This window comes from Heterocephalus glaber, unplaced genomic scaffold, assembly GCF_053883595.1.
Source record: "Heterocephalus glaber isolate CG9 unplaced genomic scaffold, H.glaber_assembly_v1.0 deba00000347, whole genome shotgun sequence".
NCBI classification, from domain to species: domain Eukaryota; kingdom Metazoa; phylum Chordata; class Mammalia; order Rodentia; family Bathyergidae; genus Heterocephalus; species Heterocephalus glaber.
In genome coordinates this window covers 6,017,489-6,045,422 of record NW_028258143.1, presented here as the reverse complement: position 1 = coordinate 6,045,422, position 27,934 = coordinate 6,017,489, and the positions used below count along the sequence as shown (strand labels likewise).

The window sequence follows — 27,934 nt, the reverse complement described above, 5'->3', positions numbered from 1 at the left end:
GTAGTGATCCATTTAGGTTACCCAAACGTTCCCCTTCTGAAGACATATTTTTTTAAAATTTCATAAAATTTCTGGTTGCAGAAATGTCCTTCTTTCCTCCTTTAAGCCCAAACCTACTTCTGCTCAAGGAGTTTTCTGAGCCTACACATGTAAAAGTATCTCTTCCTTCCTGTGGATTTCTACTACACAGGCAGTCTCCATTAATCAAACAGTATGCATATTTCTTTAGGATAGCTTTGATGTCATTCATGTTGAATGCCTTTACTTTTTTGTGAAGTTATATTATCCTCAAGGCAGATTATGAATTCCATGAAGGCAGTAGCTGTTTCCTAAAATTGCTTTTACCTCCTATGATAGCTGTAAAGTGTATATCATATAATAAGCACACAACTAATGTTCTGAATTCATCAATTTCTAAAATATTCAAGAAGTAATTAGATCTTACATATGAGGAAACTGAAACTAGAATAATTTCTTAATATTCCTAAAGATGACTTGTTTATTAGACGTATTTTCTATTTATACCAAAATTATAGTCTTCTACTACCTGATTGGTTGCTAAATCAACTAATTTATGAAGTACACTGATTTAAATACAAAACATATGCATGAATATTTACATTCATATACTTTTACATATGTACTCATAAGTTAAAATAGGCTTGAATAGTTGAAGTTGATTTGGAAATCTTTCTGTTTTAAAGGCAAAACTAGAAAACTATTTCATTGATTTTTAGAGTAAGAAACAATGAACAAGGACTGTCATTACAATGGGCCACTGGTTTTGATACGGCTGCAACACAGTCTTAATACCTGAGTAAAATATATAATTAACAATAGGGGCACTGATTTTTTTGCAGTGAAAAATTTAATATAGTGGTGTGTAAAAAACATAGAAAGATAATATATTACTGAGCAATTAAAATAAGCAAACACTTCTAAATGAGCAAGAACTTGGGATCTGGTTAATGTCACTCTGACATACATTGCATTTATTTTCTCAAAGTCCTTTGTCCTGCGCAGTTTGATGTTAATGCCACTCACTGTCACTTACCATCTTTCAGAATGGTTTCTCGTTCCGTGCCATCTATCTTTTGCCTGCCAATTAGGAAACTGGTGGTGTCAGCAAAGTAGATATAATTGGTTTCTGCGTGAAAATCTACAGCACGAGGGTTTACCAGATTTTCTATGGGGATCATGTATTCATCTGCTATCTTGGTATTTAAGTCCATTCCTCTAACAATTCCTGGGCGTCCTTTCCCATAAAAGAGGAACAACTCATTCTTTGGTCCTGTAGAAGAAAGATTACAAATATAAACAACGGATGCTGCCTAATCTTCCTTACATTGTATAATGCCACTGTTTAATTAACTGGCACAATTAGTGTTTTTAAATTCAGTACTTAAAAATTAAACTCTAAAATATGCCAAATGTATCTTGATATAAAAAGGCCAGCTAATTGCATCACTTTAATTAAAATAGAAATCACTTCTGTGGATGGGTTATATTTGGTTAATTATTCTTTTGTTTGTAACTGTCTGCATAAAAAAGCAGGAAAGATCACTGAATAACTTGTAACTTGTAAAATGGACATTTAGTAAATCATCTAAAACATTTAATTTTATATTGCATTACAATGTATCTAGCACTTTCTCTATATACAGTACTAACCATAGCACTCATTATAGTTGGCAATGATAAGAACTTCAGAGCATTTAAAACATATCACTCAGATTTCATCTACACACTGTGAGAAGAAAACAAGATCTACATGATACTATTACTTACTTGCATGTGAAAATATTGCAGTTGCCTAAACAGGTGACTTATTTTAAGAAATTAAATCAATGCCAATTAACAGCATCATTTTTTCTTCATATCTTAATTATAATGCTATAGTCTGATGCTGTCTGCCAGTAGCTCTGGCATAAACCACAGACCTTATCAAAGTCAACCAAAAATGAAAACCAAATCCTTAAACAGAAAATAATCTCCAGAGTGTATAATGCCATAATCAAGGTGACTTTTTTTGAAAAGAGTGAATTGATTCATTTAAACTGCCAGGCTATACCAGGCTCTTCAATTAGGAACAATCCTATGCTTTTTTTATTCTATGTAACTAAAAGCAATAATATGTCATATAAAAAGGATAATTATTCCAAATTTTTAAAATAAAATTTAGTATACAAAGAATGGCCATATGTAGATAACCACACAGTAATTGAGATCCCTAATGAAGTAAAACAATTATAGAAAATTTGAGAAATAAAAATAATAAGCAATTACTAATAAAGCTAATACCTTCAATCCAAACTACATTAGGATTTCATGTATTTCTTTTATTTTTTTTCTTAAAATTAGTCTTATTGATGCTCAATATATAGAAAGATATTTATAACATATTTTAATCTATAATGAATAAAAGAAAACAAATCCCATGATCCCAACACAGATGCTAATATTGCCAGGGCATTGGAAGATAAGCATGTACCCAACACATAAGACCTTCTGTCATGAAGATATAATATCTGTCTCAGGATATAATATCCTGAATATATTGTCTATCATATATTTCAAGAAGATTCTTAATACACATGTGGTGTATTTCCCAATATTGAATTGTTTAATTTTACATGCTTGAATTGCATGTGTGAATTTTGTAAAATGGATTTTATTTTCATTATACTCTTATTATTCATTCATGGTTCTTGTAATCACAGTCCATTCACTTTCTGTGCTCTATAGTATTTCTTTCTGTGGCTATTTTAATTTTAATTTTTCTAGCTATTTTTCTAAAACACATTTACTTATACAAAAAGAATTTTTAAAAATTTCAATTTTATTGTCTATATTTATTATTCAATCATAGCATCAAAATTATTTCTTATGTTAATTTATTATTTAAAGCCTTACAATGATTCTGTTTAAGATGATTTACTAAGCCATTTTCCACTTGTTTTTTGTTTTCATCCTTACCATAATATTGAGATAAGAATATAGTTTTTCAAAAAACAGATTTTTTTTCCATCTAGCATTTTATACATTTTCTTAGATGGAATTACACATTAAAGTATATTAACATCCTTCTCACTGTCCTCATGGATTCTTGGTGGTCTATGTGATTTCAAAGATATTTCATTTAATACAATATATTATATTAGTAATATTGGTTCATTTGGAAAATTGTTCCAATTTCATAGTATTTTTTCCAATACTATATGCATATATACTTTTCTTTTTATGGGAATCTTATATATTCACTTTAAAAATTAATGACATTTGACTAAGGCATTAAAACATCTTCAGAGGCATTAATGGCAGTATAATAATCCTTACCAGTAAGAAAATATAATATAATCTACTAGTTATCTATCACTGGATATTTAGATTATTTCTGAACTTTTATTAATAATACTTTTATGATTAATTTCTTCAATCCAAAGGAAAAAATAACATGACACACAATATTATCTTTATTGTTTTCATTGTATAACAAAATATCTTTTTTAATAGTGACATCAATTTCTAGTCCAATTGGCAATGTACAAGAATGATGGCATCGCCATACCCATTCTTGTGAACCTTTGTTTTTGCTTCTTATTTCTAAACGATGTTCCATTGCTAATTGGTAAAAATCTGGCATTTCATTAAGTTAGTATATGTAGGTATGTATATTTTAAATAAGAATGGCAACTCTTTTCATTTTTCTTCTATCCATATTTTTAGACATTCTTAAAAATTCGCTTTAATTTATCTTACTTCTTGTATTATACAAAATTGAAAAACTACTTTTCACCAACTCCTAAGCCAGGGTTCTGAATTTGCTTTAAGTACCTAAAGTCAAATGTATTTGTTCCAGTTTAGAAAATGGAAGTGAGACAAGTCTTATTTTTGCAGTTTCTCTAGTATGCATCTAGTATGCATCTGCTTTTTCACTCCAGTCTTCTTCCTTTGCATTCACATTTGTGACTGTCAAGAGGCACAGAGCTATGCCCTCTAACCCGCAATAGGAGACTATGGGGATGTGACGTAATTTTGGAGCTAACTGTTGTAGTGCAGGCTTTCTACTGCTTGGATCTCAGCTAATGTGGTGTGGTTTTGAAGTTACCATTCCCATTTGTGACTGATGTGCAGCTGTTCTAGTTATCAGCCAGGTACTCTGATGTGGTTTAGGAAGGACCATATCTAGAAGCTGCTGTTCCAGGGTTTTCAATGATTTTATAAGCACTTCTTTGTATTATATCAATATGTTTAAAATAGCTAGAACTGTTTGTTTTCTACAGATGTAGCCTAATGGCACACTTCATTAAGGATGAGTCAATCACATGCAACTCTGAAGTTATATTTTTCTAAACGCACATATATGCAATAGAGCACATATATATGTGTATACAGATGTAAATGCACTTTTGCATGATATACCATGTCCCAAGAGCCAAGCAGATTCCCTTAAAAATGGTACACACATGCAATGGACACTTGGCTTCTCTTATTTTGAGGCTTTAGTAGCCTCAATTATCTAGAAGGCCTAGGGAACACAAGTCCTGAGAGATTCATATTTTCAGCATTTAATACAAAATCAGAAATACAAATTTTAAAATGTCAAGAAAGTACCAAAATGCATACATTTTATCACAGTTGAGTTTTTTGAGATCTTGACTTAAAATGTTTATACTACAATTAGTTCTAAATAGCTGTACTTAAAATCCATTTTAAATCACATTTACTGGTCTTAATTCACAGTTGTCAGGAAGGACATGATAAGAAAGTGGAATAAATGGCAAAAGAATGACCAGAGAAGCCCTGACAAAAATAAAAAAGTTGTTTCTATGGGGAAGGTAGACTCTAACAGGATACTGTAAAAAGCAAGGATAACTTAGATAACTTAGATAAATGGTATTTGGAGGATGTTTAAGATCAGTAGTCTCCACTTAGGGTTAGAGTACAATTCTACTACATTTGATTATGAAGATTGCAAGTAAAGATCTTAATTTTTGTGAAAATATTAAGTTATGAAGGTCATTTAAAATTTTTATCAGCTTATTTGAATAAAGAATACTTAATTTATGTGGGTATATTTCCAAAACAAAGTAATATATATCTAATATATACATACATTAGAAAACTTTTTGATAAATTTGGTGAGGGGAATGATATTTAACATTGCTTTATTTACCTGGAAAACTAAATTATAAAATAAATTTCATTTCCCAGTGATACTGAATGCAGTGAAGCTTTTCTATATGTGGATTTTCTGTTGGACTAAACAGCATTCCTATAGCTACAATTAGCATCTTTGTTCTTGGGAGGAAAGAACAAATATTCAGTGCTCAACAAATGAATATGGTTTATTGATTAAAGTCACTATTTAAAAATTAAAGAAAAACTTCCTAAAATCTTCCCTAAGGCCAATAAGTTTAGTGACACTATAGCCTGATCAGTTTCTCATTCCCATAATCACAAAACAAAAACAAGTACTCATTTTGAGGAAAAAATCCATAGTTTGCAGGCAAACTTAAGCTAAGTTTCATGTTAATGTTGTTGTTGATGAGGCTAATTAATGCTAAAAATTTTATTTGGGAGAGGTAGCTGCCGGCAAAATGTTTGATTTTTAACAACATACTTTTGCATGACCTGCCATCACTCCCCAAGTTGAAGCCAGTCCTGCAGCGACAGGTCCGCGTTTTGTAACTGCCACTGAGCAGACAGATGTGTGAACAGCCCCCTGGCATTCCATATGGATCCACTTCACATGCATGGCTTCTGACTACAACAAATAAAAAATAGCACACTTGAAATTCTCCAAAGACAAGATAATTATGTGCATCAGTATGTCAAAATTTTTACAGTGTAAGAACAGTGAATCATATAGCAAAATTCCATATACCCAACTACTTAGTACCATAATCAAATAGAAAAAAAGTTTAAATTCTGTAGAAGAGGAAGTAGGTATTTGCCAAAATCCTCCCAAGGTTAGCTTTTAAAAATATAATTCTGAGGAATAAAAATGTATTTATATTAATTTAAGCTTCTCACATATAAGCAAAAAAGTAATACAATTTTTCGTACACATTTCTTATACATTTCTAAATGCCAATTCTTAAAAAATATTTAAAAACAAAATTACATAAAAATAATCCCAGTTTAGGTAGTTAAGCAAAGAAAGGATTTGATTTTCAACACTCCATCATATAAGTACCTAAATTTGATGAAATATGATCTAGTCATTGTCAGTTCTATGTTAAGAAAGGCTGAGGAAGAATATTTTTTTAAAATTTTGAATTCTTTATTATCTTTGAGAACCTTACTACAAAATGAAATGTTAGTGTGCATGTGTGTGCATGAGTGCATGAATATGTGAAATTGTGAAAATGTGAACACTTAAGTTTACATGAGGAAACTGAGAAGTAGAAAAATATTCATAAGTTTTTAAGCATTAATAAAGCAAAAAAATTTCAGAAGTATCATATGAGGAGGAGATGAAAAACAAAGATGGGCCAAAGGAAAAAGAAATGGTAAGAATAATTTCAGTAAGAATTTATGTATTATTACTGTATTTCTTTTATAGCAATATTTATGGGAAATTATGATGAATAGCATGAGAATTTTCTTATAATAATAAAACTGTTATGCTTTTACAAATAGTCCCTATTCAATTTTTATTCCTCAGTTTAAATGAAAAACATAAGTAAAATATCTTTAAGTATTTTTCCTTGACAAGAGTGTTGCTTTTATTTTTCAAACCTCACTTATGCTAGATCACATCTCTCATATAATCAATAGTGCTCCACTCTGACTTTTATCATCACTTTTGCTTTCCTCACTGGATCATGGCCATTGACTCACAAATCTGTTATTATTTTTCCATCTTGAAAAGAATAAAAATCCTTTAACCCAAATTCCCACACTTCAAACTAGTTCCTCATTTCTTCTGCCTCATCTTACAGAGGTACTTCTTAAAGTTATCTATGATTATTTTTATAATTGTTTCTTTCATGTCCTTCTCAGACCCTTTCTTCTCAGATAGGCACCTCACAGTCAAAACTACCCTTATTGGATACCAGTAGGTTTCATGATGCTAACTCCAAAGCTCAGTTGGATTTAACAAGCTTTTCCTCACCTCCATTTCTGGTTTCACCTATTTGCCTTATCTTATTGTTGAATTATTCTAGAGTCCATTCTTTGAAGCTCTTTTCCATATATATATCTTCCTTCCTTGGTGTTCACATGCTTTGTGATGACTTTACATGATATGCCAATGACTCCCAAATGGGTATCTCCCAGCCCGGACTTCCCCTCTGAACTTGAATACAGTCTTCTATATTCAAGTGGCTCTTGGATATTACCACTTGTATTTACAATAGACATGGAAATAACCCACTGAACATTGAACATTTACAATAGACACTGAAGTAACCCATGGAACTTGTTTTTGCCACAAATTTGATCCATATTATTATACTCAGTTTCCCCAATCTCAAAAATAACTCAATGCCAATTGTTCTAGCCAAACCACTGCCTTGATTTCTTTTTATTTATACCCTGCCTCCAATTTATCAGAAAATCCTATTGGTTCCACCTTTATCTATTTTCTGAATTTACCTGTGTCTCAGTATTTTCACTAGGTACAACCCACCACACTCCAGTCTTCCAACCTTCTTCCTTCATAGCCTATGGTCAGGGAAGTAGCTATAATGATTCATTAAAAATGTCAGCCAGATCATGAGATTCCTCTGTCTAATGCCAAGGATTCCTGTCTCAAATGTATAAGCAATGATTTTTTTTTAAGCAATAGTCTATAGGGCTCTACTTGTTACAGTCTTCCACTTCTTAAATTGTATTTCTCTTTCCCTTATTCATTTGCTACTCATTCACATAGGCCACCTTGCTGCTCTTTTGATGATCTACCCATGCTTGTCTCATAGCCTCTGTGCTTGCTTAACCTTCTACCTATTAACACTCTGGCTCCAGATACTTCCATGCCACTATTTGTCAAGTCCTTTACTCCATGCCATCTTTCCAATGAGGCTTCCTCTGATTATTCAATATAAAACTGCATTATCTCCCAATTCCTGAAATTCCTTATCTTTTCATCTACTTCCTCTATAGCACTTATTGACATGTAATGTAATATATAAATCTCCTAGTTTCTTTTTAAATATATCTTCTTCTCTAAGATGCAAATTTGTAAAGACAAAAATATTTTATTTGGTTTTATTTCCTGCTGTATTCCCAGGATATACAGAATAGTTCCTGGAACATAGTAGATGGTCTGTGAATAATTAATAAATGAAGAAATCGTCATATCAAACTTTTATAAGGTTATGCAGAAACTTCAAAATTGAATTAGTTGTGACATAGTTGTGATAATATAATTCTCCATTGAATATATGTTAATATTTAGATAATTCTAGGTTAATTTTCATTGGAAACATAGGTATATAAAGGTGATGAAAATTCGGTGGTTTCTTATACCATATTATTCTATGTATGAATGAGCCTAAATGGATTATTGAACAACATTCTTTTTTTTTTTTTTTTTTTTTGGTACTGGGGAATGAACTCGGGACCTTGTGCTTGCAATGCAGGCAGTGGCACCACTGAGCTAAATCCCCGGCCCTGGAACAACATTCTTATTCTACCATTGAAAAACTGGTTTATGTTTTTGAGAAACATTGAAAAAAATTGCAGCTTTATCATTAAAAATAAATTTTAATAAGTATGTGTTAAGAAAACAATTGGGATGTTAAATCTAAAGAGCTCAATGACCACAATAAATTCTAAAAAAATATTGCAAGGAAGTCATCTTATTTGAAATTTGTCTCTCAAAATGATACCAAAAATAAAAAAAAGAAATGTTAGCATTTGGCATCTTGTCTACATACATCACAATTGAAAGCTCCTTCTTGGGTCTAAATCTAGCCATCATTTCCATTCTATGTTGTAGAAATGATTCAATAGGAACTGAACAATTTGTCATTTAGACTCGTGGAGGAACTCTATTCCATTTTATCGAGCAGACATGCACATTTTTGGGTCAAAACAGAATTTATGACTCACCCACTTTAAAACCACATGAAGGCACAAGGACTACATCCCCATTCAATCTACTGTTATGAAGGTTATAAAGAAGTTCTATAACTCACCTGTTGGCTGAGTTCTTTTTTGAAATATTCGGATTCCTCGAGCTTTTTCCATTTTAATTAATGAATAAACATCAGTGGCATTAAATCTATTTATTCTTATAATATTGAAGTTATCAGAACTGGTTGCATATAAATAGTCTTCAAACACAGTTATACCATAAAGATGTCTGACCTGTAAAGAGGGTCAAATATAACTATGATTTTTACTTATGCTGTCTACTACTTGGAAGAAAAATTAAATGCTATTTACCAGTGTAGAAAATGCCCAGAGAAGTAGAATCACAAGAAAATTTTCATTTATCTCCTTTCAAAGAATTCCATATTTCACTAGTTGAATTTGCGTGTGTACAGAAGAAGACACTAAGCTTTAATGGATAGAGTTCCCATTGGACAGGAGCGAATTTTATGCATGTTTTATTAAGAAAATGTACCTAGTAGTTATTTTTCAAAGACTAATGGAAACCAAACTTTCAAGCAGAGTCAATAAGATGCCAAGGCCCTGTTATATATAATTTGAGATATTTTTATGGGAGATTTGTTCATACACTCATGGACATGTTGACACTGCAGAACCATGGCTGTGCACGTGAAAAGACTAATTAGAAAGTCTCTCTGATAAATTGTATAAGTCCAGAATTCTATTTTTCATCACAAATTATATTTGCACTAATATTTATTCAAACATAGAAAATAAAGATATCATATATTTGCAATACATATAAACAACATGTCATAATTTTACTCAGGGATTATGTTATTTTTAAAGCTTATTCATTATGGCAAATGGAATTATTTGCTTTGAGAATTGTGATGTTTAGTGCTGTCTATATAATTAAGTTAGAGATCAGACTTTCTTTTTTGGCAAAGGTCTTAGTGATCGTGTGGAGGAACAGACCTCTTAAAGCCACAGAAAGCTTCCAGAAGAGTGGAAGGAAGAACAATAAAAAGGCACATTCTCTGTACCTTGCCTGTTGGTATTCTTATAGTTAATTTAAAACTCTCCCAGTTCTGGGTATCATGGAGTTGTTAATTGATAGCCTGTGAAAATTTTGATGAGAAGTGTTTGCACTATACTGAGGTTTTAGAAATTGTACACTTTGCAGATTTGTAGTGAAGGGAATGTGAGGAAGTATGCATGGTTTGATTGTAGAAAAAAATTATCAAATGTTCAATATAAATCAAGAAATCTAGCCAACTCTATACTTTAAGCAAAAGCAATTAATATGCTATCTTTCTGGGATGTACTTCTATTCCTGGTCTTTTCATATGAGATAGTGACTGAAGATTGGCCTGTATGTTTTTGATAATATCTTATTTCTTCGTATCTACTCTAGAAATGAAAGGCAGGACTTAACAAGAAAAATCATTCCATCATAAAGCTCAAATAATCTTTTTCTATTATATGTCACTCCATAGTAATATGTACATGTATGTGGTGGAGGAGGAGCATGCATGTTTACAAATATAATTTTCCTCATTGTTGACATCATATTCACAAAATATGCCAGTGGTCTAATGTAAAATTTGGAAGGCTGAACTCTTTCCTCTGTTATTAAGCTAACGCATGCTTTGCTCACATTGTGGGGCCATTGTCCATGGAGTCTGTGCTTATAGTGCACCCACCCCGGGCCCTATCATTTCCGTTTCTAAGAGAAAAGGCGTAGCTATAAAGGAGGCGACTGGTCATTTTATTTCTCATAAAATAAGCACATTAATGGCTGGTGTGTTAACTACCCTCAGCAGAGGTGAGAGAATTGAGCAGTAGATAATCCATTCTGCTTACAGCCCATATACTCCAAAAAAGATATCCACACTTAGTGGTAAACTTAGCATATGTTGAGGAAACTAGCAAAACACAGGCAAAAGAAGTGGGAAAAAAGGATGATTAATGACTTTAGATGCTTAAAAAACTTTTAAAAATAGTCATAGGGATCAAATAGAATTTTTATTTTTATAGTTTTTCAAGAAATTGTAGAGTACTACCCTGCCATAAAGAAGGATAAACGTGAGGACTTTGTAAGTAAATGGATGCATCTTGCAACCAGAATGTTAAGTGAAATAAACATAAAAGATTACTATCACATGGTTTCTTTTACATGAGAAACCCAAAATATAAATAAAGACTAAATTAAAGGTAGATAATAGGAAATAGGGAGATCTATTTAATATGAGAAGGATAAAAAAGACAGAGGGAGGGAAAGGGAGCCAAGGGCAGAGGGCTTAACAAAAGGAATTGAAAAAAATGGAAATAGCGCTTTTGCAAATGGGAAAGGGAACAAGAGTTGGAGGGAGCAGGGAGACCTGAGTGGGAAAGGGGCAAAAAAGAATGAAGAAGTGTTATATAAATATGCAATCCCCACCTCGATAAATATAATTATTATGTGCTGCAAACATGTACTAAGAACAAAGAAGAAAGGATTAATAATGTTAATCATGTGGAAAATAATTTAAATTCCTTTCCTTGGTTTAAGATTTAATTTTTAATGGCAAATGAACAAAAAGAAGGTGCACCATAATCATATTAGAAATTAGGCCCTCTTAAAGATCACAAGCAAGGCCTAGCAATGAAACAAAATACATTAGGACAGTTGAAGGGGTAAGCGAAATAACCAATCCCACTTTTAACATCACACAGTTTACTTTTTTAGCAACTCACATTAGTGCATTTGTATTTATGTGAAGAAAGTAAAATATTTCCTTTTAAAAGAAGTTGATTAGAAAGCAAAAGCAATTTTAAAGGAAAATTACAGATGTATCTATCTTGCACTGCAAAAGAAACCAGGAAGATTCATATATTTCAGATCCACAGATGAAGAATTTCACATGAAATTCGTGCAGTGAGATCCAAATGAATTTGAAAATGTGCACTAGTGAGTAAGGTTTATTTCCACTTATAGAACTCTTGTGTTGACTGAGTGTCATGTACAAAATTTTGTGATTTGGTGAGGGAAAAACTTAGCACAAGTGGGAAGAATTCTGATCTTTGAAATTTTTACAAAATTCTCATTTTAGGAAGCACGTGAATAAATCTGAAGGTAAAACTTAACCCAACATATTAAAATAAGAAGCACATTTTTGAGCAGGTATTTGCTTTTTTTAGCACAATGTCTTCAGAGCCACATGGGATGGATGATAGCTCAGTTCCTTATGAATACACTACTTAAATTAGTTTTTGTGAGCAGGTCATAATATCTGTCCCATTCCAATAGTTTGTTTCTTGCTAGTACAGCATTTTTTTTTGGTAGTTTGTTGTTTTTGCTTGCTCATTTACAACAGAGGGGAGAAGGTGTAAGAGACATAATGAACATCACAGTATCGCTGTAAACAAAACCTCTACCATATAGGTGATGCACTATCATTTTTATAGCTGATCGCAACTTGACTTTCTAAGAAATCTTCCAGTTTTTGTCTTTTTCATAACACGAAGCCATCCCTTTTGTTATCTTGGCTGAATTCTTTTAACAAAACTATACTTACTTGTCTGCCTTGAATGATAGTATGTCTACTCTTTCCCTGATAGTCCACTACGCCGATGTAGTCCAAGTACAGATCTACCCAGTACACCAATTTGTTGACTAGGTCCAGTGCCAGTGCAGCTGGCTGCTCTGTCTTTGAATCAATTATCCTCGTTCTGTTCACCCCATCCATGTCACATCTTTCCACTTTGGCAACATTTCCATAGTCGGTAAAGAAAAGTTTTCTGTGGAAAGAAAACTAAATGTTAAAGCGGAGGGGAGAAAAAGCATATTCGATGGAGCCATCTGTAAAAAACAGAACTTTTCCTTCTAGTTTATTTCAGTAGTTACATCTGTTAGCTTCTCATAACCATTTCCATATAATATCACTCATAAACAGAGAAATCTGCTAATGAATAGTGCATGGCATAAGGGAGCAGGTTAACCAACAACTGTAACATTCCTTCAAAATGAATGGCTATGGTGGGTTTATTTTTGTATTAGGAGAAATGTTTCTTTAAGCCTCATAGAGCTGATGTGCATCTACCACATTCCATGTAAGTTTCCGAATTGAGCCAAGTCACTAGGCCAGGACACGTGAGCTATCAGGCTTCAGCTTCAACCTGGTTTTCAAATTGCACGATAATGTTTATCTCCTATAAAAGTTATTATGCAGAGCTCAGTGATGCTATGAGTAGTACAGAATAGCAAACCTGGAATGGAATTAAGCAGATGGAAAGGCAAATGTGCTGTTTGTAGCATTGGAAATGAAACATAAATAATACCTTTCTGCAAACCTACTGCACGTATTACCAAATCACAAAATTTCTAAAGGAAAGGAAAGTCATTTTCCTCACTTTCTCTCAATATGTTTTGAAGCAAAGAATGAAGAGCAAAGCTGACCTCTGGGACAAAAAAATTTCCATGCAGCATTAACAACGCCTGACAAAGGTTTAAATGTATTTCAAACACTTTAGTGTTTAATATTTGATTAGTATTCACTATGTTTAGTAAACACAAATCAATTTCAATTAACCTGACAATATTTAACAAGATTACCACTTAGGAGACTAAATTACATTTGTAAATAGAAGACCATCTTGCCTTGACTTAAATACAATCCCAAGAATAACTCAATTTACAATGACAGAGCAATATTAAGATTATCTAGAGTATAGAATATTAGATTTTACAAACTTGAAGAATTAGTTTTTAGTTACTTTTCTCAACATTCGTACATTATCTAACAGTAGGGAGTACCTTTCAAGTTAAAAGCATTATTTAGACTTTAATTTTAATTTATCTCTTGCTGCTATAGGACACTTTGACTCATTTTAAACATCCATACTTTTATGTGATAGTGCAAGCCAATTTGATTATGGTTATGTATTTCACAAAATGTTATTGAAAAATCAGTTTATCATAATAAATTAAATGTGACAGTCCATTCAGGTGAGGAACTTTCTTTCTTACTAAATAGTAATTAAAAAGCCACCTTATGTGTTGCTTTATTGTTGTGCTAAATGCTTGAAACACTGCTTTGTGGTTCCTCTCTCTCTCCCTCAAGCCCTCCCTCTGCTTCCTGTTTCCATTCCACTCCTCCAGTATGATCACTTGTAAAGCAGTTTGCTCATAGCTTTTCCAAATGAAGTTTCTGTAAGGAATATTTCTCTTTTCCTTATGGCAGAGCAGTGCCTGCTGCTCTTCTCACGTGGAGCTCTCTTTCTCATTCCATGATATAATGCTTCTTTTATTACATTTCCCATTTCTATCAGTCTGATTCACAAAGGCTAGGAGGAGCTGGAGTGTAAATATTTAGACACTTAGGCATGGAGATTTGGAGATTTTGTCATACTATGCATTGTGTAGTATATACAGATTATGTATAGGCAGCGATATGAAGCAGGCAATTCCAAATACCTATGTGGTGTTTAAAGAAAACGATGACCCAACATGGTGGTGCATTTCTGTAATCCCAGGACTCTGGGAGGCTGAGGAAGGAAGATCTCAAGTTCCAGCCCAGCCCGGGCAAATTAAAAACTCAACAAATATAAAACTCAAAATATAAAATAAAAATAAGGTTGAAATTTAGCTCAGTTCAAAGGGCCATACAAAAAATATTTTAAAAGAGGAAAGATAAGTCTGGAGATAAAAACTTCTCTGAAGTCATCTTGAGATGACTTTATTGGTTGTGATCCCAAAAGAAACAAAGAGAAGATTACCAGGACAAAAACCGGCAGGCATGCTATTAGAAAAATAGGATCAAAGGAGATGAGAGGTTAGAGGAGATGAGAGGTTAGAGATAAAACAGACATTCACAGAGGTCTGAGAGAAAAAGTTTCAGGATGAAGGATTATATTGGTGACTGGGTCAATCAATTCACAAAGTAAGAAAAATGAACTTAAGGAGATGTCACTGAATTTGATATTTATTGAAATAAGTGTAACTTTTAGTACTTCTCATTGAGGAATTTAGGTTTTGAGGAGGAGTGAACTGGATAATAATGAAGAACAGTAAATATACATTTTTCTTCCTGAAAGTTTTCCTGTGATGTTGAACTACTATTATAGGAACTATGCAAGAGACTCACATATGTATTCCAGATCATAATACAACTGCTTGCAATAATTCTGTTTGAATGAATTGTAGTCAAGAATGAAAAAGGTATAGATGTACATAATTTATCAATATGTTACCTGCTTTAAGGTAAGCACAAGGTAAAAACAAAGCAAAATAACAACCACCACCAAAGAAAAAGAAGAACAGAAAGACTTGTGGCTCTGAGCTACAAGAAAACAAGAAAGAGTAAAGAATTCATCACTGTGCTCCCAGCACAACACAGAATACCTGGCAATAGGAAGAGACTTAATATTATTCTTTATACTAACTTTAACCTGCCCAGTGTTCAGAATCCTATGGTGTGCTCTGTTCAATTTTAATTGAAATGTAAGAAATGGAAATGTTCTCAGCATAATACATGTAGCACCATGGCCACAACATTACAGTAAGTACCTAAGAACATATGATTCAGTACAAGTTCCTCATTTGCTTGTTTTCAGTTGTGTTTAATGTTGCTTTAAAATTTCCTCTTTAACAGAAGCATAACCAAATTGTAATTGGAAAACCCAAATAAGGTAAAGTGTCACTGGTTTGAAAAATCTTTTTTCTTACCTATAGGATATATGTTCAAATCTTAGAGAAAATAAATAATGCTCCATGAACCTCATTATCTCATTAACCTCATAATTTCCCTGAGATAGAGTAGATTATTTCTGTCTTACTGATAAATCAGGTCCAAAGTCCACACAGTTAGCCATTGTCAGAGCCATAGGTAATGGGAATGTTGTAACTTTTTTGGACTCATTACTCTGAAAGCATGTCAAAGTTACAGAAATGTTGTAAGGCTATTAGAATAAATATCTATATTCTTTATTGCAATTCACCTGTTCTTTATATTTTGTCGTACCAGCTATTTCATGCATTCTCTAAATTATTTCAGAGTAAGTTACAGACATCCTGACCCTTACAATGAAATATTTCAGCATGAGTGTCCTACAGACAAGAACAAGGACATTCTCTTGCATAATCACAGTGCATTTATCATAATCAATAATATATATATATATTTTTCCTCATTCAAATGTTCATTATTGATAAATAATGTTCTTTGTAGGAATTTTATTGTTGTCATTCAAAATGCAATCCAGCATTACCTAATTTTTTCTCTTGAGAATCCTTTCATTGGGAACAGTTTTCAGAATTTATTTGTTCTGGACATTAACATTTGTAAAGGCAGATATGGGCTGTTTTCAAGAATATCTCAATTTGGCATTTGCCTATATTTTTTTATTGAGATCATGGTATGGGTTTTAACCTGAGATACAATCATTTTACCCTCTATTGTTACTGCCTCTAGGGCACAGAAAAACTGAGGAGATTTACACTTCACTCCTGAAGTTGTATAAAATGGAGGTGGAGATGATCCTATGAGATCTCATTTATTCCATCTTATTCAGTAATTTCTGAATATTTAACTTTTTTAACGTCTCTTAACAATCTTAACATCTCTCTTAATACACTCAGTCTTTTTTATAGCACAATTGCTCACCAGAACCCAAGTGTCCTATGCATCCTTTAGTACTGCATGGCTCGGTACATACCTTTTTGCCTACACTAACCATTCTGGTTGCTGGAGACCATTTCCAATTCGGTCCCATGCTCCATTTTCTCAGTATCTCAGGATTGTAATATTGGTATTTCTTCTGTGGCTGTTTTAATCTACGGTATCATTAAGGTTTTATTATGCAGCAAAGGGAGACAATAAAGGTGAGATTACCCCTCCCCCCTTCTTTTTGGTACTGGGGATTGAACTGAGTTTGTACTGATTTGCATCCTGAAGTTTTTTTTTTTTAACTTTACTTGTTTATTTTATCTTGAGACAGGTTCTTCCTAAGTTATTAAATTTCTCAGGCTGAGCTTGAACTTATTTAATGCACCATCACACTTGGCTTCCACGTTTAATTTTGAATTTCATTCAATTCAGTTGTGGCTAACACAAATTATAAATTAAACAATATTCCAACTATTGTCTTCATTTCTAACATGCATTACTATTAACTCATAAAGGAAAGTAAGATATCCTTCAAATTTCCAATTATTGATCCAGTTCATTATTCTTATACCTTAGCTTTTCTAGGAAACATGATTTTATTACTTGGGGTTCGTTAATTTATCACATATCTGACTTTAATCTGACATCTTTGTTGATTGCAGGAGAAGTCTTGTTTTATAAGTTTTATAAGCAGAAGATACCCAGAAACTTTGAATATTGTTGGTAAACTTGCCTGACATAAATCAAGAGTCACAACGTGAAAATTTGTAGACAGTGAGAGAGCACTATGTTAACAGAGTTATGGCTCCAATCATCCCTCTTCTTTGAAATAAAGCAAGGATTATACATTCTGACATCTTAAAATATATATATTTTAGCTGATAAAAATAAGAATAACTTTTGCCAGTAATATCCATTTTAAATGATACTTCTACATGCTAACCTAAAAGGACAAAAGTAAATTTAAATACATCAGTCTTACTCATGTTCTTTAATTGCATATTTAGCCCTGGATTTGTGTCCTTGGGTCTTATAATTTAAGGATGGCACATAAATTTTCAAATGTTTTTTAAAATGATAAGACATCATTATTTTCAACTTTTTAAAAATGAGGCTACATATGAAGGTTTTAAACTTAGGTCACATTATAAGATACTTTAAGTATGTTTTATATAAAAAGATGCAAACAGGGAGGGAACGTGGCACAAAATCACAAAACAGTGGTAGCATATCAAACCAGATGTAAAAATATATATTTCTAAATACAAACTAAAAAATCCATCTTTATTAATCATGTATTAATGTTGAAAACTACATTTCTTTCTATTTCACGAAAATGACACATATTTTCCACAAGAAGGATTACACTAAGAACTTCATTTTTATTACTCTTTACAAAAATGTAGTGTTAGCCAAAAATTATCAACAGTAATAAAAATTTATATTTTTCATCCATTGGATCTACAAATTTGAACAAGAAAGCCATTTTCCATATTACATAGAGCAATTAAAGTATATTTGCAATTAGAGCAAGAATATTAAATATTTAGCATGGCAATTTTAAAATGTAATTTCAAATTTGAAAGGGTAATGAGTCTTTCCCATAAGAGGTTTAAATTCAAATTCTATTAGCTCTTGCTAGTTAAGGCTGAGAATGATAAACAATTAAAATATTTTCTCGGTTTAGTAAAGATTATTCAAGATGGTTATTTATTAATTTTGATATGTTTGATGTTTTTTATCTGAAATATCTGTCATGATGTTGGTTTTCTGTTTACACAAGACACACAGAAATTAAAAAGGACAGAGGGACTGCCACTCTCACCTGGCTACTCTATAGTCAGGAAATATTCATACTGTGGATTACTCTGGAAGTGTTTATGTATTAGCTATGTTTAGAAATGTGGCTGACCTCCATTCAACATCTTTAGTATCTCAATTTGCTCCATTAAATTAGTGTTACCGAGAGTGGTGGTCCTATGTGAAATAGTTGAATATCATTCCTCTGTTCCTTCTTCACAGATAATTTAACCAAGGATGAACATGTGATACATGTAAATTTGATTCCTAGGCTTTGCAGAGTCACCAAGGACTTTTCTGGCAGTAATCCAAATTCAAAGGTGTGGAGCTCACCTAAGAGGCAGGTGTACTGCAATGAGTAAGTTAAATAGGCAGAGCAGAGGGAGGATGACAAGTGGAATACTACAGTCTCTGTGCAGAAGTGCAGAGCCACGAAATGGAGAGAAGAAGAAATCATATTATCCATGAATAAGGAATTCTTGAAATCCATCTTTGCTTCCTGTCATTAGGTCTAGAAACACAGGATAGCATCAATTTTCTTTTGGGAAATCTCTATTCATTTTAACTAGCTTCAACTGATTTCTGTACATAGATGTCAAAATGCCAAGGCCATAGCACTATATGATTTAATGTTATATTTTAAGATTCAGAATAATCTTATTATAAAGATTTTGACAAATAAAACATACTACTTTAGGAAACATATTGAATGTTAAATCTAAATTAGGGATCATTGTATAAGATTTACATGTAACCTTCATAAAACTCCATTTTGGCAATTCTAAAATGCATTTTCAAACTTAAAAGGATAATGAGTCTTTCCTACAGATCACTTACAATGAAATACTATTTTAACGTGAAAATAAATCATCTGACATCTGTTTTGCAGTTCCCCATGAAAACACAAAAAAGGAGAATATTAATAAAGAATGGCAATTTTTAGAAAATTAAATTTTTTCATCTCTTTTGTTAAGCTTTAGATCTAAAATGTCCTCCAAAGCTCATATGCTCATATTTGTTTATGGTGGTCCTATACTGAATGAGTTAAATGTTCTGTTGGGAAATGGGGCCTGCCAGAAGGGTAAGTCATTAGGGGCATGAACTGGATGGATCTGTCTCCTTCCCTGGCTCTGCTCTCTGCTTCCTAGACATCAAGATGTGAGCAGCTTTTCTCCAACCAGGCCTTTCCAAGAGAAAGAGATAGCAATCATAAATATATATGCACCAAATAGTAGTGCACCCAAATATACAAAATAAACATTAATAGACATGAAAAATCATATAAGCACTAATACAATTGTAATGGGGACCTAAATACTCCACTGTCACAGATAGACCAACTAGACAAAAAATTAACAATTAAATATTAGAACTGAAACAAACTTTTGAACAAACGGACCTAGTAGATATATACAGTGTTCCACCCCACAACATTAGAATACACATTCTTCTCAGCTGTACATGGTACATTCTCCAAATTAGACTGCTCATAAAATATGCTTAAGTAAATGCAAATGAATTGAAATTATCTCATGCATACTATCAGACTTTAGAGCAATGAAATTGGAAATCAATGGCCAAAGAAACCACAAGAACTTCATAAACACATGGAAATTAAATAACACCCTTCTGAAAAATCAATGGGTCACAGAAGAAATTAAAGTAGAAACCATCTTGATGTTTCTTCCTTGTGGCCAGCAAAGCAGGGACTGTAATCATGAGCCAAAATAAACCTCTCCACCTTTAAGAGGAAGGTGTTGTATATTGTGTCTCAGTGACAAGAAAGTAACAGAGACACCCTTAAATTCAATCAATTGCTCAAACTGCAGATTCCCAAATGTCATTCCCCTGTACAGGCTGATGAAACTCTCCTGCAAATTTAAATGTAGCCTTTCTTGATTTCCACTTCACTCTAATAGCACTGCCTCTAACTCACCCTGTATATTTATAGGGACTAATTAACCTTTTAGGCTTTTTTTCAATTTCTCTTCTATTTTCCATAATCTGAAAGCCAGGAGTTAATTAAACAAGTAATAAGTATTCCATTGTAAAAGAATGGGTGCGATTTGAAGATACAGAAAGTTTACCTATTTTTTTTCTTTTTATTTATGTCACAGATATTTCATCAATGTGTAACACCATTTGATACACACAGGGAGAGGAGAGGGATAATTACTCATCTCCTTTTCTTGAATGGTCATTGCCCGAATCCCTATTAGAAAAGAAAGCTGGTACAGCTCAATTCATATAGGATTACTGCTTCTGCTTCCTCTTCTCCTCCTCCTCCTCCTCCTCCTCCTTCTTCTTACTACACTTCTCCATTATATATGGAAAGAATCAATTTATTTTTCTTTCCTCAGTCCCATAACCTATGGCTATACTTACTGCAATTCTTAAATCTAATGCCTAAAAGGTAAAAATATGTTGTTCTAACATTTTCACTACCACATACCCCTTAATCTTAAGGTATAACTGATATCTTATAAACTACTTTTGTCTAAAATAGTTTGAGGAATAATTTTCTCAGCATTTACACAGTTGGAAAAACCCTCATCAAAATGTGGTGCTGCCTATTATTTTGTTTTCTGAAACTCCCACTCCATAGTCACAAATTCCCAAATATCCTTAGACTATATTCTGAGTATGTCTTCAAACTCCTTGCCTTTACTAAAAATTTGCATCTACTGAAGTCACACATTCCCAGCAGTCATTGCAAATGAGGGTTCATATCATGAATGTAAAGGATGGGATGTAAAATTAGTGTCTTCTATAGTAATTCAGAATATTGCATTTATATTGTAAAACTGGCCTTTTTTTTGAGTCTGAAAACTTCAGTGTATCATTGACAGCAACCATTCTTTATTGATGATCTAGAACCATCAGATTCTCATACTTTATTATTAAATTTCAGCACCTAGATTTCTGTCTTGTTGACCCTTCCAATTCATGGACATCAGTACCCTGACATCTACAGAATAACCAATCCAAAATTTAGTCCTTTGTTTCCTTGATCTCTTCTGTGTTTACAGCCTTTTATTTCCAGTACACGTCTACCACAAATTCCAGTGGTGAGCAATAGTACACTATGTGCTGTCACCAGAAAGTATACCTCCATCAAAGAAATTGTTCTCCCTCACAATGACATAAAGCATCTCTAATAGTCCAGCCTGCCTTCTAAATTTCTAACTTGTGTATAAAATTGCTTCATTGATATTTGTGTTTAGATTCTTGTAGCTGCCTCAAATTTAAAATATCTAGTTCTAACTTCTTTCTCCTTATTTCCAAATTTGTTCCTTAATTTTTCTTCATTCTTGCAAACACTGACTTCTTCTAACCAATGGTTCATTCTGGAAATTATTCTCTTTCATATCTTCTATTTTATCTTTCGTGTCCAATTCATTACTAAGTCCTGCCAATTATATCTTCAAAGAATAATTCAAATATACAGATATAGATAGAGATAGATATCAAACACACATGTTTAACAATTATATCTCAAAATATGTCTTTTTATTTTTTGTACCGGGTGTTGAACTCGGGTCCTTGCACTTGTGCAACAGGCGGCAAAACCACTGAGCTAAATCCCCAGCCCTCAAAATATATCTTAAATGTATATCTCAAGCATATACACTGTATCTCAATCACATTTATGCATATATATGTATATATTCATATTCTGTATCTCCCGTTTCCTTTTCCTAACCCACATCACCATTATCTACTGCACAGAGATTTCTGCATTGCTATGGTTTGAATAAATGTCCTTCAAAGATTTATGTGTTAAATGCTTGATTTTAGAACATGGGCACTATGTAGAGATCGTGGAATTGTGAGAGATAGGATACAGGGAAAGAAATGAGACCACTGGAATGCTCTCAAAGGGATTAGGGTACTCAAGTCTCTCTTCCTATCTTTGATTTCTAATCACTATGAGGTGATCATTATGATATGCACCTCAAGCAGGACCAAAAGTCAGCTAACCATTGATTGAAAACTTCTGAAACAATGAGCCAAAACAAACTTTTCCTCCTTATATCATTACTAAATCAGGAACTTTGTTACACTACTAGAAAGCTAACAAATATATTTCTAAAATCACTCTTCTCATAGTAGCCAAAAACTTCTCATTAAAATAAAAACTTGGGAGGCTGGGTGTGGTGGCACATGCCTGTAATCCCAGCACTAGGGAGGCTGAGACAGGAGGATCACCACAAGTTCAAGGCCAACCTGGGATACATATTCAGTTCAGTGTCAGCCAGAACTACACAGGGAGACCTTGTTTCAATCATTATAGAAATAAATAAATAAATAAACAAATGAACAAACAAACAAATAAATAAATATGAGAAAACCTTCCTAGAGCTGCTAACAATTAGAATAAAACCTCATTTCCTTAACATTGCCAACAGCGGTGAACATGATATCTACCTTCCTTACCACCTTTATGTAGTGATACCCTTCCCCATTTCTAATTCCTAGTCTTCTAATGTTATCTCTCTATATTTCTAATATTTCAGCCCTCTTTAAATTTCTTAAATAATCCAAACATCTTCTTCCTTTCTTTCCTTCATATATCCTGTGCCCATGTTGAAAAGTAATGCTGTCATGCTATTCCAACTATGACTTTTCATTTTCAACTAGTGTCAATCCTTGTGAAAGATTTTTCCTGTTTTTCCAATATTAATTTGGCCAACTTTTGGTATTTGACATGTTTTTTAATAACACCACCCTATATTTTACTTGCATATGGTAGATAAACATATACATGTAATGATATGTTTAAAATGTGTAAGTAGATTATTAACCTCCAGGAGAACAGAAGCCTGTATTCATACATATTCACTGGACTTTTGCTGAGCTCTGGACTGACCTTCTCATATTGGAGTAATAAGATCTAAGGCTGAGACTTTAAATGAATAAGACCATTCTAACATAGAAAAATAAGTTTTCTACTTTACCAAGCATGAGTCACTGGAATTTTACTTCTGAACCAAATCGTTAATAAGAAATAAACTATTGCTTTCTCAGTGTATTTACATTGTCCTCTTTGCTTATTGTGAAAGAGCTTTCAAGAATCAGCAAATTACTTCAGGCTTTGATTTTGGTGTTCTGGTACCTGCTTAAATTTTATTTTTAATGGAATTTCCTCAAAATTTATTTCAACTTCTCTGCAGATCTCAGATGATAACAGCATTTGAGTATATTCCTAAGAGATTTAGATTATCCATTTCTGGTATCTGGCAAAAGTTTTGTTTGTTTGTTTACTTTACAATAGAACATTTGTATAATCAACTTGAGTTTTAGAATATAATACTGTCCCCTGTGAGAAGAATGAACTGGAAATGTTGGACAACTATATAGGAAGATTCTAGCTTAATAGTTATGCATTAATATAGGAAGTAAAAATGAAAAAAGGAAGAAAGATTAAAGAAATATTTTGGGTGGGCCAGGGATTAACTCAGTGGTTCTGTTGCCTGCTTGGCAAGGATAAGGTCCTGAGTTTGATCCCCAATACCAAAAAAAAAGAAATATTTTGGGGGTCTGAATGGATGAAAGTTGATAATGAATTAATTAAATGGAGAAGCATTTTAGGATAAGAATTTTCATAAAATGTACTTCTGTTGTGGTGCTGGGAATTGAACCTAGGACCTTACATATACTAGTGCCCTGACCACTGAATTCATCTCTGTATCTCAAAGTATATTCTGTTAACATACTGCACCTTCATATTTTTGTTAAATCAAAGTATGCTAGTGCCTTAACCACTGAATGCATCCCTAGATCTTAATGTATATTTGGTTAATATATTGCATCTTTAGATTTCTTTTGACATCAAAGAATCAATCTATCTCATAAAATCTCAAGGTGTTATCCAATTTACAACCAAGAATAAATTTTACAGTTTGAACATATTACTTTCCATGACCAAAGGCAATGTTCAGCACTCAAATCCTTCAAGGGTTAGTTAGCATGAGCAAAAAAGCTCATGCTAAAAATACTTCATTCATGTGGAACAAATACTTCATTCATGTGGAACAGTAAAATATTTGATGTAATATATTAGAATTCAAAAGTTGCTATTTGAGACATGTAGAGATGTATAACCTAATTTCCACACTTCAGGAATTCTTGCTGGGTTCTAAAGGCATTTTTCTGACCTAGGACAGATGTCAGTTTCAGAAGCATCTAAAGTAAGTATCCATGAAGTTGTGGACCACTGAACAAAGAGTCTGTTATTGTCGTTGTTGTTGTTGTTCGGTGTTAACTGTTCTACCTGTGAAAGGCAGATATATTTTTTAAAGTTAGGCAAAAATTCTAAGATGCAGTAACTCATAATGGCTTAATCTAAACTTCTTGATTTAGTTTTATGCAGTAATGTACTATTGAGGTGAGGTAAAATGTGGATAAGACTATCCAGAGCCAAATGAAGCTTGTAAAGGAAGACAATACTGGTTATTCAGATGGAAACCATGTAGTTTGATAACTGTCAGATACATCCAGGCCAAGGTTTCTTGACCAGGATAAACTTCAGGGGATTCTGTTAACACTCAACTGTGCAGGCTGTACTAATGTATTATAAATATAAAGATAGAGATATATATCAACAAATATATGCCCCAACAGGAATGTTTTTCTGGCAAGGGGAGGACTAATGCTCTAAAACTGTGATTTCTAAGTTGTATTGTATACAACAATCAACTGCAGAGCTTAGTGAACTTATTAAGTCCCATAATCACTGTGGTAGGAATTTTGACAGGACCTACAAAGGTTAAATATGGATTTTCCCTTTGAACTGGCAATCCCTGTTCCAGAAATTTACCTAGAAGATGTATCTTCACAATTAAAAAAAGAGACACATGCACCATTTTAGTCACTGTAACATTATTAATAATGGCAAAACATTAAAAAAAGCGATCTTAACTTGCCCATCCTTCCATCTGTAATTATTATCTTTCCCCAGAAAACAGGGTGTTAATTTCTGGAAATACTGCAAGAAATTCTAAGATGTTTGGAGTATACCTCTAGAAAGAATAGGAAGCAAGACCTTTGAAAATAAATGTGCTTTAAAAGTTATGAATACTCAATAATAGTTGAGAAAGATAGATTTGCAGATTAATCGATAGCTGCACTCTTTAACAAGCTTTTGTTAGTGTTATAAAAATTGTAAACCATAGGTTACTGAATAACTGTAACCTTGTACAATTTTTTGTAGTTCATTGTATGTAGGCTAATTAAATTAAAAAAGAATACTTGAATCACATTTATATTAGAATCCTTCTTAGCAAGAGCATATTGTTGATGTTCAATTTTCGTATCTTTTTTTTCCCTAAGATTAGAGCCTGTGACACTCAGCTTCACACATCAAATTACCAAAGTATAGTCTTCAGTTATGCATATGCTTCCTTTAAAGATATTTCATATATGTAATTAACATCTATACTCATCCAACTTTTAAATAAAGATTATTTTCAAGGTCTTTATGAGCCTGGTTAAATCAGTGGAAAGAGTTTAAGATCTGGATTGTGGGTTCCCCAAGAAGAAATGAATTCTCTTTGTAGAATACAGCATCAAACTGTGCCCCACAGCTGTAGCCTTTCTTCCTCCCTGCACCTCACATTTCAACCTAGTAGCCAGCCCCCCTCTCCACTAGCATCAATATATAAGAACTCAATGTGTATTTATCCATCCTACTGGCTATGTTTCTCTGTTGGAACTCTGATATAAAGCCAAGAATCATTTAGGAGGCTTCCCTTTCCAAGTCTCAACACATTTCATTTGGGAAAAACTAATCTGAATGAATTTCAGGAATTGAGGGAGAGCTTCAAGGATGATGATTATTTAACCAATTCGATTTGATTAGGAATGATTTGAGGTTGGAACAAGTACATAAGGATGTAACAGTTTAACAGCTATGCACTAATATAGGAAGCAGAAATGAGCCTTTCTATTAGCTCTTACCTAGAAAAGCCCAAATCAAATAAGAAAAGAGAGAATTTGAGGACATAATTTGTACTGCTAAATCTAACCATGACAAAGTTAGTACTAATTATTTTATTTAGTACTTTGTGCTACTAAATGTTAAATTTTGTTTATGCTTATTTGAACCAAAATTTCTAAAATCTGCAACGGAAAAAGTGTTATGTCATATATATATTCATGGTTATGGCTAATGGTAACTGGAAAACCTACCATCATTACAAGAGAGAGAGAAGTCAAATGTTCTACTGAAATAAATGTATTAAACTATTGTTATTCCTGAAAAACCATAATTTAAAAGACGAATAAGGTGTAAGCCTAAGTAAATGTTATTTGATTCAGTAAATGAATTTGTTCCACATTTTCCAAATAGTCAGATCTAAAAATATTGTAAATGCAATTTCCTTAATATTAAATATAAACTATTTCAAAATTTATATATATATTTTTTCTTAAATTAATTTTATTGGTACATAGAAAGTATAAAAAATAATGACATTAATCATTGGAAATTTACACCTTTACATAATTTATCTTGGTTCTTATTTTTTCCCCATTCCCCTGCCCTCCCTTCAAACCCTCCAATCCTCCCTATCTACAAAGTCTTTGTTTCCATTTTTTCTTTTTCTCATATTAATTCCATTTCCTTCTTTCTTTTCTCTACCCCTCCTACTTCCCCTTCCCCTTTGCCCCTTTTCTTCCTGTTTCACATTATCTATTATAACTTTTAGTCCTTATTTACACTTTCAGTTTCTCACACTAGAGAAACTATTCAGTATTTACACATGTGTGTCCTATTTGTTTCATTTAAGAGTATGGCCTCAATGTACATCCATCTAGCTATAAATGTCTCTAGTTTCTCATTCTTTATGGCTGAGTAGTACTCCATTTTATATTAAAAAAACACATTTTCTTTATCCAGGCTCCAGTTGATGGGCATTTGGGCTGTTTCCAAGTTTCAGCTATTACAAAGTGTGCTGCTATGAACATGGGTACACATATATCACTGTGGTATGATTCTTTTAATTCTTTGGGGAAGATATCCAGCAGAAAAATAGCTGGGTCAAATGGGACTTCCAGACCTAGTTCTTTGAGGTATCTCCATACTGATTTCCACAGTGGTTGCACCAGTCTACACTCCCACCAGCAGTGGAGCAGGGTTCCTCTTTCCCCACAGCCATGCCAGCATTTGTTATTGGTTGATTTCTTGATAGCAGCCATTCTTTCTGGAGTGAGGTGGAATCTCAGTGTTGTTTTCATTTGCATCTCATGAATGATCAGTGATGTTGAACATTTTTTCATATGTTTATTTGCTATTTCTACTTCTTTGTCTGAGAAATGTCTGTTCATTTCAGATGCCCATTTTCAGATTGGGTCTTTAAATTTGGGAGGTCTGATTTTTTCAAGTGCTTTATATATTCTAGATAGTAGACTTTCGTCTGAGA

The 27,934-nt window shown here is 32.8% G+C and overlaps 1 protein-coding gene across 11 annotated transcripts in view; it reads right to left on the bottom strand.

The window, feature by feature from the left end:
* Positions 1-27,934, bottom strand: part of Lrp1b (LDL receptor related protein 1B) — a 1,848,437-nt gene that overhangs the window by 813,099 nt on the left and 1,007,404 nt on the right. For all 11 annotated transcript variants that reach the window (XR_015445151.1, XM_087195526.1, XM_087195530.1 and 8 more), the window contains 4 exons: positions 12,624-12,846; positions 9,147-9,318; positions 5,624-5,767; positions 1,055-1,291 (listed from right to left, as the gene is read on the bottom strand). Coding sequence is in view for 10 of the 11 variants with exons in the window: in XM_087195526.1 (XP_087051652.1) it covers positions 1,055-1,291; positions 5,624-5,767; positions 9,147-9,318; positions 12,624-12,846 (776 nt within the window). In the remaining variant the exon portion in view is untranslated. The remainder of the gene's footprint in view (positions 1-1,054; positions 1,292-5,623; positions 5,768-9,146; positions 9,319-12,623; positions 12,847-27,934) is intronic.